The sequence below is a fragment of the Tursiops truncatus genome, chromosome 6 (genome assembly GCF_011762595.2).
Source record: "Tursiops truncatus isolate mTurTru1 chromosome 6, mTurTru1.mat.Y, whole genome shotgun sequence".
Classification (NCBI taxonomy): domain Eukaryota; kingdom Metazoa; phylum Chordata; class Mammalia; order Artiodactyla; family Delphinidae; genus Tursiops; species Tursiops truncatus.
This window is the reverse complement of record NC_047039.1, coordinates 65,763,960-65,783,177: the sequence shown is the minus strand read 5'-3', so window position 1 is coordinate 65,783,177 and position 19,218 is coordinate 65,763,960. Positions and strand designations below refer to the sequence as shown.

At 43.4% G+C, this 19,218-nt stretch overlaps 1 protein-coding gene across 5 annotated transcripts in view; it reads right to left on the bottom strand.

The window, feature by feature from the left end:
* ENTREP1 (endosomal transmembrane epsin interactor 1) overlaps nucleotides 1-17,568 on the bottom strand; it is a 61,411-nt gene extending 43,843 nt beyond the window's left edge. For 2 of the 5 annotated variants that reach the window (XM_033858150.2, XM_033858152.2), the window contains exons 1-2: nucleotides 17,095-17,567; nucleotides 7,054-7,110 (exon numbers count right to left, since the gene is read on the bottom strand). In XM_033858150.2, the coding sequence (XP_033714041.1) occupies nucleotides 7,054-7,110; nucleotides 17,095-17,511 (474 nt within the window). In that variant the 5' untranslated portion in view covers nucleotides 17,512-17,567. Of the gene's footprint in view, nucleotides 1-7,053; nucleotides 7,111-17,094 lie in introns of all 5 variants that reach the window. The other 3 variants (XM_019934730.3, XM_073806191.1, XM_033858149.2) reach the window with 3 other exon arrangements.
* Nucleotides 17,569-19,218: the final 1,650 nt, after the last annotated feature.

Below are 19,218 nucleotides of genomic sequence, written 5' to 3'. Positions count from 1 at the left end.
GAGAACTAAAACCAACATAATTTCCAGTCCCTGTGCTAATTCTGGGACTGGCCATACTCTTCTGACCCTATAATAAACAATACTGAGAACAAGCAAAGATAACTGAGCTACTTGCTCCAAGAAATACTTGCTCCTCAAAGGTAAGATTGTGAACCAACTAAAATAGTTATCAAAACTAACAACTTACTCATCAAATTTGCTTCAAGGTCCTCCCCTCCATTTGCCCACCAATCCAAAGCTACTATCTCATAGGTTCTGCCCAAGTCCAGTCAACTGCCTATCTTGCAAGACTCACCTTAAAATCACTCAGCCGGGGTCCTAAAACTATAAATATCCTCTCTTAGACTCACTCCTTCTGAGAACTACGGGTAATGTGTTCTCCCTTACTTCAGCAGGTCCAATAAACTTAGCTTTGCTTGATCAACGGGATTTCAGGAAATCAACAGTGGTATTCAAGACAAGGGGATGCAACAAATACTACAGGTAAAAAAACCCCTCATTTTATACCTGCAGAAATCAAGAGATTTCCCTGAGATCATCCAATAATCAGTGGTAACGTGTCAGCATTAAAATGCAGGTTTCTTGAACTCTCAAACCAGGGAGCTCATTCCAAATGACTGACAACCATGAAATATTCCTGAAAGAACCAGACTGCACAAGCCAGAGCTTCAGAGTTCCTTTTATAAATGTACAGATTCCTAAACTGTGCCTAGGTAGTCTGCTCCCTCCTGTTCTTTTATCATCAGTTCTTTTATCATCAGGAATGAAAGGGCCACCATCTGTCCCACGGCATAACCCACCTGTAAGTATTTTCTGACTATCTGGTGAGACTAGTTCCTCAATCTCTTTTGACAAAGTGTCTGGACATTTCATGACCCTCCCTTTGAGGCACAATAAGATGGAAAGAACCTGGATCCCCAAATGGAGTGGGACCATCTTACCAGCCTAGCCTACTTGAACTGTTAGCTGAGGGGTAATAAGATATTCGTGTATCATACTGACGCCATTTTTTAGTCTCTTTGGGGAATGAGGGAGGCTTTACCCTAAATACTATAATCTTGAAGTTAGAAGAGAAACTGATGGATCATTTTCTAAAAACAGCCAATTCATCTACCTCTTCTGTTCTTAGTCTAGGGTTCAAATCAACAGGACCCGCAGTTGAGAATAAACCACATATGTGACCCAAGAACATCACCAGGGAAGAACCTTCATTCTTTGTGCTAAAGGATAAAGCTGTCTTTTATCAGCTTGAAGGTCATATTCATCCCCTCTGTTCCAAACTGACAAGAAAAATGAAAATAACTATAGCTCAAATTACCACTTCATAAGCAACCAAAACTGTAGGCAGAATGCCTGGCCGGGCTTTCACAGTGGCAATTCTTACCAAATGTACCACCAAAGGAACACATCTTGTTACTGAGGCTGTTGCCCCAGAATCAGACCCCTGCCCCTCCCTCAAATAGAAACCAGTTAGTCTTAATCTAAGCTTCAGGAGGAAGCTGCAAAGAAAAAAAAAAAAAGAACTGGTTAGAACCAAATAGGCCCAAGATGACGGAATATTTGACTTCTAGTAGATCTTCTCACTGCTGTGGCCTCTCCCGTTGCGGGCTCCGGACGCGCAGGCTCAGCGGCCATGGCTCACGGGCCCAGTCGCTCCGCGGCACGTGGGACCCTCCCGGACCGGGGCACGAACCCGCGTCCCCTGCATCGGCAGATGGAGTCTCAACCAACTGCGCCACCTGGGAAGCCCGACTTCTAGTAGATCTTGAGCCTCATTATACGTTCTTTGTAATACACTAGCAGGTTATGACACACCCACCAGCACCATGACAGTTGATGATTGCCATGACAACTGGAAAAGCCCACATAAGGACTGAAAAGGAGAGCTGCATCAGTTCCAGGTCCAAACCACACTCTGATTCTCGAATAACTCATGAGTGTTCTTCCCACTCTTCCTAATTCCTTCCCTCCGTTTACCTTGACCTTCCTATATATTTGGTCTCTCCCCCAAATTGGGTTGAGAAGTGGATTTGAGAACTAGGTTCCCTCTTCTCCATCCTTTGGCCATCGAATAAAGCTTGTGCTGTTCCAGGGTGGGAGGGAGGCTCAAGACGGAGGGAATATGGGGATATATGTATACATATAGCTGATTCACTTTGTGATACAGCAGAAACTAACACAACATTGTAAAGCAATTATACTCTAATAAGGATGTAAAAAAAATAAAATAAAAACATCTTTATAGTTAAAAAAAAGAAAAGCTTGTGCTGTTCCAGTCTCAGCATCAGTTTTGTTACTGGCTGTGCAAATCCAATAGGAGAAAGAACCTTCCTGGCAGAGACAGGGGGTCTCCACCCTGGTTAGGACACCAGCCCGGGTCCAGTCCACCAATTCAGTAACTATCTTATCAAGACAATTCTGTTTTCCAACTGAGGTGCCTAAGTAAGGCAGTCTTTGAGGTCATTCCCAGCACTGAGTCTGTGATTTCTAAACAAGTCTAAAACATTTCATTAGAATGAAAACTGAATGATATCTAGAAAATATAAGGAACATTCTTTTAAAATGGAGAATGTTTGGGCTCCCCTGGTGGCGCAGTGGTTGAGAGTCCGCCTGCCGATGCAGGGGACGCGGGTTCGTGCCCCGGTCCGGGAAGACCCCACATGCCGCGGAGCGGCTGGGCCCGTGAGCCATGGCCGCTGAGCCTGCGCGTCCGGAGCCTGTGCTCCGCAACGGGAGAGGCCACAACAATGAGAGGCCCGCGTACAGCAAAAAAAAAAAAAAAAAAAATCACCTCTTAGGATAGATTCTCACTCTTGGGCTTCCCCGGTGGCACAGTGGTTGAGAGTCCGCCTGCTGACGCAGGGAACACGGGTTCGTGCCCCGGTCCGGGAAGATCCCACATGCCGCGGAGGGGCTGGGCCCGTGAGCCATGGCCGCTAAGCCTGCGCGTCCGGAGACTGTGCTCCGCAACGGGAGAGGCCACAACGTGAGAGGCCCGCGTACCGCAAAAAAAAAGGAAAATGTTTGCTCTTGATGGAAAATACACAAGTATTCTTGATAGAATACCATACACACACATGCACACACCCCCAACCTTAATCCCAGTCACAGCCCAAAATAGCTACAAACAGTCACAAAGTGTCTCCCAAAATTATTATTTTGTTCTGGACACCTGAGTATTCTATCAGTAGAAAGAAGAGGACCCAGTGAATGAAATCTTCCAAATCTGAGTTTCCATGAAAACTTGAGTTTGAAGGAACTAGGTCAAACTGACCTTCTTTGTTCAAACCAGTATAAACCTGATGTAATCACTGAAACAAACCCAAAGAGGGAGCACAAATGTAAACGCTCTCAAAAGGAAGTGTTCAAATGTTCTAGACACCCAACAACTCAAAATGAGAACAGCTTGCCTCTTGAAAGCCCCTAAAGAGACCAACTAGCCCCCTCCCAAACTCCACTACCAAAATACTCTCTAACCACCCTGAAGTTAAAAGGTGGTAAATACAGAGTTCAAGTGAACAAAAACAAGTGAGAAAAATTTAAGACAAATGTAAAAGAGAAACTTTGAGAACTAATCCAGGATCTGAATTTCTTATTGGTTGCCAAATTACTGCCACCGTTCAAACCTAAGTGTGTCCTGAGCACAGTGGTCCTGGGGAGAGACCCCTGTCCTCACAGAACTGACTGACCATCTACTACTACTGGGGGAGACAGGTGAGGCACACTCAGGCTACTTACAGACCAAGAAGAAGCCAGTATTCAGTGCTGGGACCCGGTGAGGGGCACAGAGGAGGGGTCACTGCAATCAGGGTGGTCAAGGAAGGTCTCTCTCTTGAGATGACTGCTGAGCTGAGACCCAGAAGAGAAGAAGGCAGCCAAGCAAACAGCCAGGGAAAGAAAGTCCTAGGTTTGTGAAGGACAGCCTGGCTGTGTCAGAGTCAGAAGGCGCCCCTGTAGGTAGAGTGTGGGACGTGAATGGCGGTAGGGCTGTGACTCTGACCAGCCCAGCCCGGGTCTGCAAAAACACACGGGCACTTCTGGCTTCTCTAATGAACACAGCCTCCCACTCAAATCATCTGATGGCAGATTCCCTAAAACTCAGAAAGGGGGATGCGTGGGGAACCAAAAAAAAAAAGGTAAAGTGTCCATTGAGGGTCACTAGATTATCCTCTGTTCAGAAAAGAAAACTAGACTCAGAGAAGCTAAGTGGCTTGCACAGAGTGACATAGCTCTTCCGTAAATGAACTAGGACTCAAACTAGGAGTGTCTGACTGGAGCGTCAGTTTCTTTCATCTGGCTTTTTAACATAACAAAAGCATTTGGCAGAGGTTATAATGATACACTACTAAGATTCCCATGGACTGTTTTTTCCTCTATAATACTGACTAAGGCTCAAATGACCTACTGATATACTCAGAAAGTTTTCCCTTGCACAATTCCTGCCAATTAATTTATCTTCTTTATAAACTGATGTTAATTAACATTTCAAAATGATCACTAAATGACCTTCTAAATACATAATTCATAACAGTCAAAACTTCGAAGCTCAGATGTCCAACAGGCTTAGGACTGATGGTAATATAGAAATATGACAAAATGCTGCGTAGCAATTCTAAGTGATAGGCATGTGGACCCCTCGTACAGGGAAACATAATAGCTACTAATGTGAACTTAATTTCATATTAAACAGAAAAAGCAGAGCACAACATGGTATGTACAAACTGGTTACAACTTTGTGACAAAGTACATATACTTAACAAGGATGAGAAATACATTTTTATTAAGGTCATTTTCATTTAAAGTTGCTTGAGCTCACATAATAAATTTACAAGGGCATCTTTCCAAAAGAAAACAATGTTAAAGAAAGAAATATTTTAAAAGATGGACTTTCTTAATATCTATCTAGAACAAGCACTCATATTCTCTTCACCATTTGGAATTTTAAAAGTACAAATAGCATTAGATTAGATAGTTTTCTGATTTTAAATACCTGAGGTTCGTATGACTGAGCATTTCAATATTGACCCAATGGAAAAGGGCAGTGCAAAGATGATGCCTATAACCAAATATTAGTATAAACATTGAACACCATCAAAAATTTTTCTGCAGTGACTGTAAACCTAGAGAGTTGTAAAACAAACCCCAAGCACTCATAACACATGCCAGAAGACTCATCCAAAGCCTCATTTTCTCCTATCCTGATGTCTAATATATTAAAATGCTGTATCAATCATTTACTCCTTCTGGAAATATTAACAAAGTTTCACCAAATGCAATAATTGATGGACCTGTAAAATGTTGCCTGCATTGTCTTGTGGGTCTGAAAACTCTTCAGTTCAGTTTTTCCAGATCGTCAACACAGTATTGGGCTCCATTGTTCTCACTGTATCCTGAAATGTGCTTCATCTCCTTGTATTTAAGAATTTAACTAGTTTTATATTTGTTACCCATCACTTAGCAAACAGTGGTCTCAAGGACAGCCTGGCTGCGTTATGTATATAAATGGAATGAATTCAGAAAATTATTTAACCCTATTTCAAAATGGATGGGAGAAACATAAGAGATGCTATACAGAAAAACAAATTTTTTTAAGCATACTTCAAATTGAATTTCCTAGATCCTCTACCTCATCCTTGTAAGTTGGCCTCTCCATTGGCATTTGTCTATTTTTTTATAGTATTCCCTGAATCAAAAGGACATAAATAAAAATAAAGGATGGGAATTTACTAAATGCCATCGAATTGTACACTTTAAAATGGTTAATTTTATACTACGTGAATTTTACCTGAATAACTAAAAAAAGGATAAAGTCAACAATATATGTCTCTATTACGATGAACATATAATATAGGTGTGATAAAGAGAGAATATAGGAAATCTAAGCAAGGAAATTCTGAGATTGCCCAACCAAAGTACTGTAACAATAAAAAACAATGTATTTATGATTTAAGCTGAGATTTGCTTTAAAAGAACATGGAAGGGGTGGGGAATGGGTAAGGGTCTAACTGAACAAGATTGGCTAAGGATTGATAATTGTTGAAGCTGGATGATTGGTACAGGGAGTTCATTATATCATTCCCTTCACTTTTGTGTATGTTCAAAATGCCCAGAGTAAGCCGTTTAGTGGGGGTGTTTTTAAGACTATTTTTTAAATTAATTAATTAATTAATTTGGCTGCTTTGGGTTATTACTTGCAGCACGCGGGCTCTTCGTTGTGCCGCACAGGCTTCTCTCTAGTTGTGGCACGCAGGCTCCAGAGTGTACAGGCTCAGTAGTTACAGCACATGGGCTGTTTCTCCACAGCATGTGGGATATTAGTTCCCTGACCAGGGATCGAACCCACGTCCCCTGCATTGGAAGATGGATTCTTTTTTTTTTTTTAATTTATTTATTTTTGGCTGCGTTGGGTCTTCATTGCTGCGTGTGGGCTTTCTCTAGTTGCAGTGAGCAGGGGCTGCTCTTCGTTGCAGTGCGCAGGCTTCTCATTGTGGTGGCTTCTCTTGTTGCAGAGCACGGGCTCTAGGCATGTGGGCTTCAGTAGTTGCAGCACATGGGCTCAGTAGTTGTGGCTTGCGGGCTCTAGAGAGTAGACTCAGTAGTGGCACATGGGCTTCGTTGCTCCGCAGCATGTGGGATATTCCCGGACCAGGGTTCAAACCTGCGTCCACTGCACTGGCAGGTGGATTCTTAAGCACTGCGCCACCGGGGAAGTCCCGGAAGGTAGATTCTTAACCACTGGACCAACAGGGAAGTCCCAGCCATTTAGTTTTGTTTTGCTTTGCTTTTGTTATATCTTTACAATAGATCTAATCCTGGAACTTGAAACACATGTATAGAAATGGGTATATAAGAAGCTTAAAGTGAATCAGAAAAGCAGCAAAATTATCATCTTACTTTACTGTCATGAGAACATCTGGCTTCTAATATTGTCCACTGTTAACTTCTTTTTTTAATGAACAAGGAAGCTTTAGCACTTCCTCAACAATTTATTTCAACTGACTTCATAAACAGCACATTTTATAAAGGGTAAAAATTTGTAAGATCAGTACATACCAGGAGTATCATAGGCCGTTTCCAAGTTGTTAATCCTATGATTCCAGAGAGTATCACCTACAAGGATAAACAGGATCATAAATCTAGAAAAGGGACCAATTCCAATAAACTAATCCCCAGACTCTGAAGTATATATTTTTTTAAAATACTGAAATTTCAAAGGCTTCTAACTCAAACATTTAATATTCCTGTTGATTACATGAGCCCTGGTATATGGTTTTAGATTATCTTTCTTGTCCAAGCTCCGGAAACTTTTTCACTGACTGCGTATGTTTTTTCTTAAGGTCAGTTAAGAACATACAAACAGAAACTAGCCTATCCTCTGAGTTAAGGAATCAGTATTTCCTATCCAGGTTTCCTGCCCCCAGTAGCACCTAATCTGTCACCAGAGTCAGCCGCATAAAAACAATGTCTGGCTGCAACCCTCCCTTCATCTGGTAGGTACCCATCCTTCACAGGACAAGTCAATTCCTCAAAATGGTAAAAAGGCCTTCCAGGATCTTCCCCTGCCTACTTCTCAAGCCTGGTTTGCATGTACTCCTGACCCACCCTCCTTCCAGGCATACTTGTCCTTCCTCAGACTGTCCAGGCTCTAGACATTCCAGGACTTTGTGCTTCTCTTTGTCACAGAGTCCTCTCTTCTCAACTCCCCTCCTAGCTGCCTGAGAACTCCTATGCATTCTGCAAGGCCCCAACACACAGTCATCACCTCTGATAAGCCATATTAATCTTAACACCCCACACTCCTGTAAGCCCTCTACATATAACTTTTTCCCCCAAAAAAACTCATTGCATTTTTGTCTTGCCCACTGACTGTGAATGCCTGTCCTGTCTCTCTGAATCCCCAGCTCCTAGCAAAGTGCTTGTCACATGATTGGCAATTAGTAAATGTTCCTGAACCTTTATTCCTCAAAGGCGGAGGGACTACAGTGAGAAATATCTCATGTTGCAAAATGACACGTCAATAAACAATAACCTAAAATCCTCAGTAAAGAAGAACCAGCATTTTGCCAAAACGTAATCTGGAAGACAACATCAGCCTTTTGAATAACACAGTTCACTAAGCAGTTAGGAAAGGATAAGCAAAGTAATTATTCAGCCCAGGGTCACTCTGATGACCTTTGTGTACGTAATAAAGTGCATCTACTGAAAGCAGTTATGAGAATTTTCTTTCAAGTGCACTTTTCACCAAAATCACTCAAATGCACCATTTCACAATAACTATTTACTTAACTACAAATCAGTAAGGATTACAGTGCTACTTGAAACCCAAAGCTCACAGGCCTACCTGCGATACTCTCTCTTCTCCATTTATTGACTGAGGGTAATCATTTCACAACAAACCAGTAGAGGACAAGTCTACCCATTTATATCAAGGACCAAAAAACATATATGGGGCTTCCCTGGTGGCGCAGTGGTTGAGAGTCCTCCTGCCAATGCAGGGGACACGGGTTCGTGCCCCGGTCCGGGAGGATCCCACATGCTGCGGAACGGCTGGGCCCGTGAGCCATGGCTGCACGTCCGGAGACTGTGCTCCGCAACAGGAGAGGCCACAACAGTGAGAGGCCCGCGTACCGCAAAAAAAAAAAAAAAACAAAACACACACACACACACACACACACACACACAAAAAACATATATGGGCAGACAGGAGACAATTTCTTTGTATCACGTCTATGTTTAAACATACTATCAGCTGCCTGCTCACTGGGCACTATATCCTTTTATCTTCTTAAATTCAGTAGGATATTTCCTTCCTCTAAACGATTTTTTCCTGGAAACACACTTGGTGGGGCTTGTCTAGAGGGTATGGGTGACATCTACTTACAAATTGGAACTTGGAATCCATGACATCTTGGGGTCCAGGTTCCTTACTTGGCTTTGAATTATACACACACATGCACAGGGGTATGACATTTACAAAAAAAAAAAAAGAATCATAAAAGATACTCTTCCTCCTCTTCTTTTTCTCTCTCAACAAATACTTCACTGGAAATCACTTCATGTTTACTGAACTAGCTCTCATTCATTTCCATTTAATGGTTACATAATATTCCTTTGTACAACCACTACCTAATGTATTCAATCATTTCCATATTCATGGGTATTCACTCTTTTTCCAGTTTTTTGCCCCCAAACAATGTTGCAGGAAACATCATGGCCATATATCCTTACAAACAAGTGCTTTTTATTTCTGCTGAATAAAGTCCCAGGAGTAGCGTTGCTAAGTTGAAAGGGGCATGTGTATAATAAGTACATAAATAAATAAAATGTTTTTAATAGATCATGACATATACAATTATCATTTCAAATGAAAGGTCTCTAGGACAAAAGAACTAAGCTTTCTTTCTTTTTAAACTCAAGAATTTTATTTATTTATTTTTATTTATTTATCTTTGGCTGCGCTGGGTCTTAGTTGCGGCATGCAGGATCTTCGTTGCCACATGCGGGATCTTTAGTTGCAGCATGCGGAATCTTTAGTTCTGGAATGCATTATCTTTAGTTGTGGCATGCGGAATCTTTAGTTGTGGCATGCGGGATCTAGTTCCCTGAGCAAGGATCAAAGCAGGGCCCTCTGCATTGGGAGCACAGAGTCTTTTTCTTTAAAGATTTTTTCGATGTGGAACATTTTTAAAGTCTTTATTGAATTTGTTACCATATTGCTTCTGCTTTATGTTTTTGTTTTTGGGCCCCGAGGCATGTGGGATCTTAGCTCCCGACCAGGGATCAAACCCGCACCCCCTGCATTGGAAGGAGAAGTCTTAATCACTGGACCGCCAGAGAAGTCCCCTAAGCTAGACAGTTTTCTTCCTTCCTCCTTCCCTCCCTCCCTCCCTCCCTTTCTCTTTAGAGAGGACTTTGCATATATGAGCAAACTAAATTTAAAACATAATTGTTGGGACTTCCCTGATGGTACAGTGGTTAAGAATCCGCCTGCCAAAGCAGGAGACAAGGGTTCGAGCCCTGGTCTGGGAAGATCCCACATGCTGCGGAGCAGCTAAGCCCATGTGCCACGACTACTGAGCCTGCACTCTAGAGCCCGTGAGCCACAACTACTGAGCCCGCGTGCCACAACTACTGAAGCCCATGCACCTAGAGCCCGTGCTCCGCAACAAGAGAAGCCACTGCAATGCGAAGCCCACGCACCGCAAAGAAGAGTAGCCTCCGCTCGCTGCAACTAGAGAAAGCCTGCGCACAGCAACGAAGACCCAACACAGCCAAAACTAAATAAATAAAAAATGAGATAAATTTAAAAAAAAGAAGTATCAACAATCTCAAAATATATGTGACAAAGAAACTTAAGACCTCAGTAGGAAGAAATATAAAGCTTATTGATCAATATTAAAGACCCAAATAAATCAAGACATATACCACATTCATGGGTTGGAAGACAAAATACTTAAAGATATCATTTCCATTTGAATTGTTTTGTAGACTCAGCACACACAAATGTTAAATTTCAACAGGATTTTTGTAAACCACCCTTCTTTATAGGATGCTTCAAGAAACTACATTCTAGTTGTAGGTGGGAGTTGTAGTTACATCCACCTCAGTCCTGAGCCCTGCCCTCCCATTCTTCAAGATTAAGTAAGCCCAACACACTTGGGGAACCCCGTGAGTGGTGAGATAAGAGAAGGGGAAGCAGAGGAAGTAGGAAGCCTCTGGAATGTGGAATAAAAGTGCTGCAGCTGGGGATGAATCGTTTAAGAGCTCAAGACTGAAGGGAATGGAGGTTCACATTTCGGGGAGGGGTGTGCAATTCATGACTGGGGAGAGAGGATGGGGAAGTGAAAGAGGAAGAGGCAGAGTATTCAATGCCTCCGCTTCCATCAATGGCAGCAGCACCTGGAGCTCCATCAGAAGGGACTCAAGATCCCTTAACACTGGCCTTCCATTACCCCATAATGCTATTCCTTGTTCAATTGTGTTCTACACTCACTTGCAATCTCATGAGGGCTTGGATCTCTGAATATTCACTCAAGTACCACTAAAGGCTGCTAGAGGCACTCAATTAGTTACGGCAAGAGTCAACGAACAACTGAATGGATGATGAATAAATAAATGAATGAAGGTCAAAAACAGGAGATGAACTTGCTCAAAGATGACTATGTAAGCCTAAACATATTTTTCACTCCCGTGCTTCTTGAAAGAGTACATCAACAGCAAAAAGCAACTCCATCAGCATTCTTTCCACCCAGTGCAAGATGCAACTTGCTCAGAATAAACAGGCGAGAACCTATTTTCTAACACCAAATTATCTCTATATCACTATAATGAGATTTATTACAATTTTGGTTTCACTCACTTGTGACCCATTCTTTGTAGCTCATGGGGGAAAAGCAGAGGCCTTTCTTTTTTTCTGATATTGCAAAGAAGGATTCTACGATACTCCAGGCAAGAATCACTGTTACCCACCATATGTGGTGAATGTGCCTTAACTTTCCAGCTTAAAAATCAAATCATTAAAGTCAAAAGCATGTAATTCTACTACCTTATTTTTCTGTGTTAATCCATTAACATACCTTAGGGCAAAAATGTTCTGAATTGTTTGTCAAAAGTTGCCATATCTAAACATAGAGTTAAAAAGAGCCATGTTATAGGTGTCCCACTTCTTAATAACCTATCTTGCCCTATAGCTTTTACACTGGATATATTTTTTAAATGTATGTGTGCATGTATCCTTCTTTATCTGCCCAGGGTAACTCAGTAAAAGATCTGACAAAGTGGACAACTGGGTATTTCTCATGTACGCTTGTTGGTTACCACAATGTCCCACCAAAAAACAAACAAACAAACAAAAAAAACTAGACTGTTCACCTTATCTTAATTAAATATTGCCTTGATGTTTAAAAAACATTGATAGAAGTTCTAGTATGTGCCAGGCCTGGGGCTAGGACTCAGCAACGAAGCATTTTCCTAAATGTTCTCTAATCACACTCTCACAAAATCAATTCTGAGGCAAGAATCATCCCACCCATTTTACAGATGAGTAACTGAGGTTGAGAGGCTCAATGACCTGCTCAAGAACTTATCATCATGGATGGACCTAGAGACTGTCATACAGAGTGAAGTAAGTCAGAAAGAGAAAAGCAAATATCATACATTAACGCATATATGTGAAATCTGAAGAAATGGGTACAGACGATCTTATTTACAAAGCAGAAATAGAGACACAGACGTAGAGAAGAACAAACATATGGATACCAAGGGGGAAAGGGGGTGGGGTGGGAGGAATTGGGAGATTGGGATTGACATATATACACTACTATGTATAAAATAGATAACTAATGAGAACCTACCGTATAGCACAGGGAACTCTACTCAGTGCTCTGTGGGGGCCTAAATGGGAAGGAAATCCAAAAAGGAGGGGATATATGTATACGTATAGCTGATTCACTTTGCTGTACAGTATAAACTAACACAATATTGTAAAGCAATTATACTCCAATTAGAAAAAGAACTTATCATGTGACTCTGCTGTTCTGTAAAATAAAGGACTAAAGAAAATTAAATTCATCTCAAAAGTTATACTTAAAAATACTCCTTAAATATTAAAGTAGTATTTGATGATTATGATAGAAAAAAATGTACTTACTGTTGTTTAACTGGTGGAGACTAGAATTTTTGTGTTAGTTTCCACTCTGGACCATTCATTCTTTTTTTTTACATTCTGTCATTGTAAATTTTTTTTAATAGGTTTACCTTAAGGTTCACCAATGTCTGTCTCTTTATAAGGAACTGGAATCTTGCCAAAGAATCACAGACTCAAGGGAGGGGGGACCATGAGTTCAGGTCAGTGACTTCAACAGAGAGACATGAATGTATGTAGATGATAAAGGCTATTAGGGCCCCCAGAGAAAAACAAAAAACAATAACTAATTCTCTACCACTTGCCTGAAATATCTCCCAAGGATCATATACGTCATCAGAGTCAGGAATTTTGTTTTTTGAGGGAGACACGAACCAATGCAACTCTCTCTACTCTTCCATTAATCTAAAACAGTGTGGTAGGCTGGTCTCCCGTAGTCCCAGTGGAATCTAACTACTATTAGCTAACTATGCCTCCAAATCAGGAGCCAGGATAGCGTGGCCTGAACACGGACATGGAGATCCTCCCTCTGCCCTCACCTGGGTCAAACTTCAGCATGTTTTTAAAGTGTCTACTCGGGAATAATAATAGATTGAGTCATTAACCAAGGACACCAGCAAGAAAATAATGATCACAGAGTGCTCAAAAACAATGAGCACATTAAAAACACTCCCTTCAAGTTGTTGAAAGTAAGTATGTAAAGTATGGGAAAAGAGTCTTTATAGGACTTGTTAATTCTCAAACATGTATTACAATAGATAAAATACACCTTCAAGGTTCAGACAAGTGAAGGAAGACTCCAAATCTTGGGCTCAAGGTGAGAATAACACTTACAGCGATATACATGGAAAAATATTCTTGAACTATAGTGTGTTTAACAAAATAGTCGTTTCAAATGAATATATTTGTCCCTTATGAGCAAAATTTTTACTGCAGCCAAAAGATTTGCTGACTTAGTTGATACAGCAGACTCAGGCATATAATGGTCATTCAAAGCTTGAAATATGAGGATATCCTTCTACTGTGTTCCTACGTGGGTTTGAAGTAACCTTAGACTTAAGCTGGCACTGCCACTCAACTACCTACTTTCATATGCCAGTCAAACTTCTGAGCGATAAATAAAACATGGTAGAGCAACACAATGGGATCTCATTTGTCCATAAACAGGAATGAAGTAGTGATACATGTCACAACATGGATGTGCCTTGAAAATGTTATGCCAAGTGAAAGAAGCCAGTCACAAAGGACCATTTGTTGTATGATCCCATTTATATGAAATGGTCAGAATAACAAATCCATAGAGACATAAAGTAAATTCATCAGCGGTTGCTTAGGGATAATGGAGTAAGGAAGAAATGGGGTATGACTGTTAATGGGTACAGGGTTTCTTTTGGGGGGTGATGAAAATTTTCTAAAATTGATTGTGGAGATGGTTGCAAAACTGTGAATTTAATAAAAATCATTGAACTGCACACTTTAAATGGGTGATATAAGTAGATTTAAATGGAATGTGAATTATATCTCAATAAAGCTGTCATTTAAAAAAAAATTCTGCAGTCCTCAAGTCATAATTCTTAAGCTTTTCTCATAAAAACTTTAGTTTAGCTGTCTTTAAATTAGTTACAACGTGCTATCAAGTCCCTTCCTGTTAACTATTAAGCCCATTTCTTTTAGAAATACATTCTGAAATATTTAATGCTGAAACTACAATACTGGAGATTTGCCTTAAAATAATCCAGTGGGTGTTACCAAGGGGGAGTAGGTGTGAGTATACAGTGACCATGTAAATGTTGATAACTACTGAAGCTGGGTGACGGGTCAATGGGGGTTCTTTCTATATGTGTTGAGATTTAAAATTTTCAAAATAAAATTTTAAAGGTAGAGTGGGGTTCTTAAGACTTCCTGGTCACTTCTCTGCTGTCTCTCTAGTCCACTTACATTTTCTTTTTAAAAACATACATGTATTGAAATATTTACAGGTGTAATGATGTGATGTCTGAGATTTGTTTCAAAATAACGTGGGAAGTGAATCTGACAAATGGACTAGAGGGCACGCTGAAGCTAATTTCTACCCTGCTTAGAACACCCATCCTTCTGGAGTTATCAGAACACATAGAGGGAATTCCCTGGTGGTGCAGCGGTTAGGACTCTGCGCTTTCACTGCCGAGAGCCCGGGGAACTAAGATCCCACAAGCTGCCCGGTGCAGCCCAAAAAAAAGAACACATAGAGCCGGCAGCAGAGTCAGAAAGAGGTACAGGAGATAAAACAACTGTTAGAGCTGGGTGAGGGGTATATGAAGATTCATTGTACAGTGTCTGAATAAATTTAAAATTTTCCATAAAGCAGAGTTTAAAAAAACCCATCTCTCTCACATACATAAACTCAAAAGGTATGCTACTGCTGAGACTTTTTTCCTGCAACACCAGGAGAGTCATGGGGCTTGACGCCATTCTCAAATCCTATTCAGTTGCTCTGGACATGTACTATCTGTCGGTTCTGTTGTCACTTTGCAAATTCTGAGGACAACCTCAGAAACAGGCCACAACAAATAAGAATAACAAACAGTTGCAAGTTTGCGTATAGAGTTGGGGGCACAGTGTGGGAAAAGGACCCTGTGGAAGAGACTTAGTTCCAAATCACTCATTCTTTCCCAGCTCTGGTTTACTGGGTCCCACAGACAAGGATGTGCCCAGCCAGCAGGCCCAAGCTAGCAGCCTTTATCTTCTGGTTGATTCCTCTTTTTTTTTTTCTTTTTTAATAGTTCATCAAATCTAACTATGGCTTGACTGACATCTAAAGTGTATTTACCTCTGAAATAATTCACAATAGTACACTGATTTAGGGGTTTAATTTTAGGAGAGAAAAAAATAGTTTTCAATAATCCTAAACTAGCTATCTTTGAGAAGACAAGAGATTATGATTTTACAAAGAGCAAATCCCTAAAAATGTATGCAAGAGTCACTTCTGCCCCATGGTATTTAGAGAAATAAAATGCAGCCACCATTTGGCTGAATTTAGTCTGACAAGCGGACTAAGGAGCATAACGGATCTAATCCCTACCCTGTTAGGAATACTCCTCTTTCTGAAGTTTTAAAGGACTCCCAGAGGCCAGTGGGAGAGCCCAAGGGTAGGGCCAGGAGGGTGGGATTCCTTTTACACGATGCACAGATTGTGAATTCCACCCACCACAGTAAGATCATCCAGCATTAAAGTATTTCAAAAAGAACAAACTGGCATCAGTTTAAGTATAAAATGCCAGGCCAGGCTCTAGGTACCTAATGTTCTTACAGTTCTTTCAAACAATTACTTTGGGTTCAATTAGTTCTCCCTATATTCTTAAAATTTGGTCTTGAATCTGGGTTTGTGTGGACCTGCAAGGCCAATTTTCAGCCATTCAAAATATACATTCATTACAGATCTTAGTAAAAACTATAGGCATTGCCAGGCTTTTAGATTTAGTTTAGAGAAAGGCCGTTTACTTTAAATATTCATCTTCCACAATCATTCCACGAAAACCTATTTCCAGGTCTCTCAATCCTCAGCAAACCTCAAGACGCAGGATGCCTTGGAAGCTGTGAAATCGTTAGGAGGCAGGGACGAGCAGCCACCAGTTTCCATAAACGCTCGAGGGCAGCAGCCTTTTGCCCCAGAACAGCCTTCCTGTCCGAGGAGGCAGGCCGGTAGGGCCTGTAACGGAGCGGGGCAGACATCTCCGGCTAGTTGGGACTTCGGCAAGCTCATCCACGATGGGTTCGGGTTCTGGAGAATTAAATTCTGCCCATCAGTCTGCGTGGCTCCAGGAACCTAGTGCGGGCTTAGGGCCCTCCTTTAATGACCAAGTACGTGGGTGCGTTCACACACCCTGTTATTACCTCCTGAACTCGTCCCCAGATACAGTGGAGCTAGCCTACACCAGACACTTAACATTTACTTGTGCCTTAGTCCGGAATAAAAACAAGTGACGTGCGCCAACCTGTCACTTCATCCATCCCACAAATACTCCTACTATGTGCCAGGCACTGTTGATACATCAGTGAACAAAACAGATCAAGATCCTTGCCCTCCCCGTGCGGACGTTGTCAGCAAGTAAATACTCAATAGCTGAAAGAAGTTTATTCATTTTCTTCCCGCTTTTTTGTCACCCACCCCCATCCTTCCAATCTCCCAAAGAGCCGGAAATCGGGTTTATTCTATTAGTTTGACAGGAACAACAAAACCCTTTAGCCTACAAGGAATAGACACTGTCCAGGTGCAACCCAATTCACCCCAGAATTCCTCTCTCTCTTACCCCTTTATTTTTCCCCAGCCTCAACGCCTCCAAAAACTTCAACTGGCCTGAAGGGCTGTGCTCCCGAAGGATCAATCACGGGGCAGTGGAGGCGAACGGCCTGAGCCCCCCTGCTCCCCGGGTGGGCCCTGCCGAAGTGAGCGGGGCACGCGCGGCACTCACCGAAGAGCCGGCCCAGAACGGGCACGAGTTCTTCACCTGCGGGGAGCTGCTCAGCGACAGCGCCCCGAAGCTGAGTGCCACCATACAGCAGCCCAGGATCAGCTGCAGCAGACCGAGCGACAACAGCGGGCGAGCGGGCAGCAGCGCCGATCCCGGGGCCGCAGCGGCGGCGGCGGCGGCGGCCCGGCGGGAGGAGAGCGCGGGCGGCGGGGCCAGCACCCCGGCGGCGGCGGCGGTGGCCGCGCAGCGAGGCCGCGCCGGGGGCTGCAGCGCGGCCCGGGGCCAGCGCGGCCGTAGCGGGGGCAGCGGCGGCTCCTGGGCGGCGGCCGCCGCGGCGCCCGGGCCCCCGGCCTGCGGCCCGCCCGAGAGCCCAGCCACAGGGCAGCAGGAGCCCGGGAGCACCACGGGCAGGGACATGGACGGGCGGGGAAGGAGCGGCCGGTGACGGCGGTAAGAGGACGCGGAGCGGAGCCGCGGGCGCCGCGCACTGGGCAAGAGGGCGGGCTCCGAGGCCCAGGGGGAGGGAAGGAAATACGCACGGCCCAACCACTTGCTGCTGCTGCTGCCGCCGCCCCGACTCCCGCCGGCCGCACCCACCTGCCAGCCGGCGGGTCCGCCTCCGGCCGCCCGGGTGCGCCCCACTCCCACCCGGGCACACCCACGCGCGCCCTTCGCTCACGCCGCGCAGCGCCGCCACCCTTTGGGGTCCGGCCGAACCCACGCTCGCTCCCCGGTCTCCAGGAAAGGTGCCCTGCCCCAATATTTAAAATTGGTCCCTCGGGCTAGGAGGGAACGGCAGTCTGGGCGCGGAGGTACAGGCAGCCGACGGTCTGAGACTGTCCCCACCCGCCAAGCTGGGGCGGGACAGGAGCGTCGCCGAAGCGCTGTGGACCCTCGGCCCCTTCAGGTCTAGCCCAGAGAGCGACTCTGGCAACCTTTAATACGAAGGGAGCCTGGCTTTAAACTTTTTCCCCCGGGGAGGGAGGGTGGCAGGAAGAGGAGCTGTGGGTGACTTGATGGGAAAAGTCTAAGGCTCAGGGCTTCGGGGAAGCACAACGCAGAGCCAAGTCACTGTTCGCGTGGGGCTTCCGGGCGCTGACATTGTGCTGCGGCCCCTCCGCCTGGAAGTTGAGGCGTGGCGGTGGGGGGGGGGAGTGCTTTCCCTGCACCAGAGTAGGAGCGAGCAGGAGCCCAAGGTTACCTTGGAAGTATCCCGCCTCCAGAAAGAAAGAAGCGGGGGCGGCCCGGAGCGCGTGGCAAGGGTTACACTCTGTGGCCGACTCATCTTGACTCATGAGCTGTATTAGGCATCACCTGGTAGAATGTAGAATCCCAAACTTCCAAAGAAACAGCCTAATAAAAACATAATCTGTTTTTGGTAATTTATAAGATATATTCAGAGCTTAAAAAACTGACTCGCCTTTGTAAAATGATTTTACCTAATAGTCTACCCTTCCCTCGGAAGAATTCTTATGTGTTGAAAGTGTTCGTATACATAAAATGATCATATTAGGTTTTTTTTTTCCCCAGGTTAAGAACCAGAGCAGTGTCGCTTTGCAGTAAGACAGCCTTTGTATTAGGCTTCTCATTTTATCAGTAAGGTGAGGGTATTTTATATCCTCCTGTCCAATAAACCAAAGGAAATGTGTATCCGTTTTTAATGCTCTGCTTGCAAAGGCTATATTTATTTTGGTCATTACTTACTTCAGCCCGCAGTGTGATGCACTGCCAATATGCATGTGTGTTTACATGTACACTTTTTGAATAATTAAAGCACCTGTGACAGGGAGATCATTTCGGTGCTTTGTGACCACCTAGAGGGGTGAGATAGGGAGGGTGGTAGGGAGATAGATGCAAGAGGGAGGGGATATGGGGATATATGTATACATATAGCTGATTCACTTTGTTATACAGCAGAAACCAACACAACATTGTAAAGCAATTATACTCCAATAAAAATGTTAAAAAATAAAATAAATAAAGCACCTGTGATTAATAGTACCAAGGACTTGGTACTATTACCAAGTAATTGGGGGAGGGTTGAATTGGGGGAGGGTTATAGCTAAAGGCTCAGTTTACTTTTTCAGGTGAAAAGAATCCAAAATCTATTATGATGATGATTGC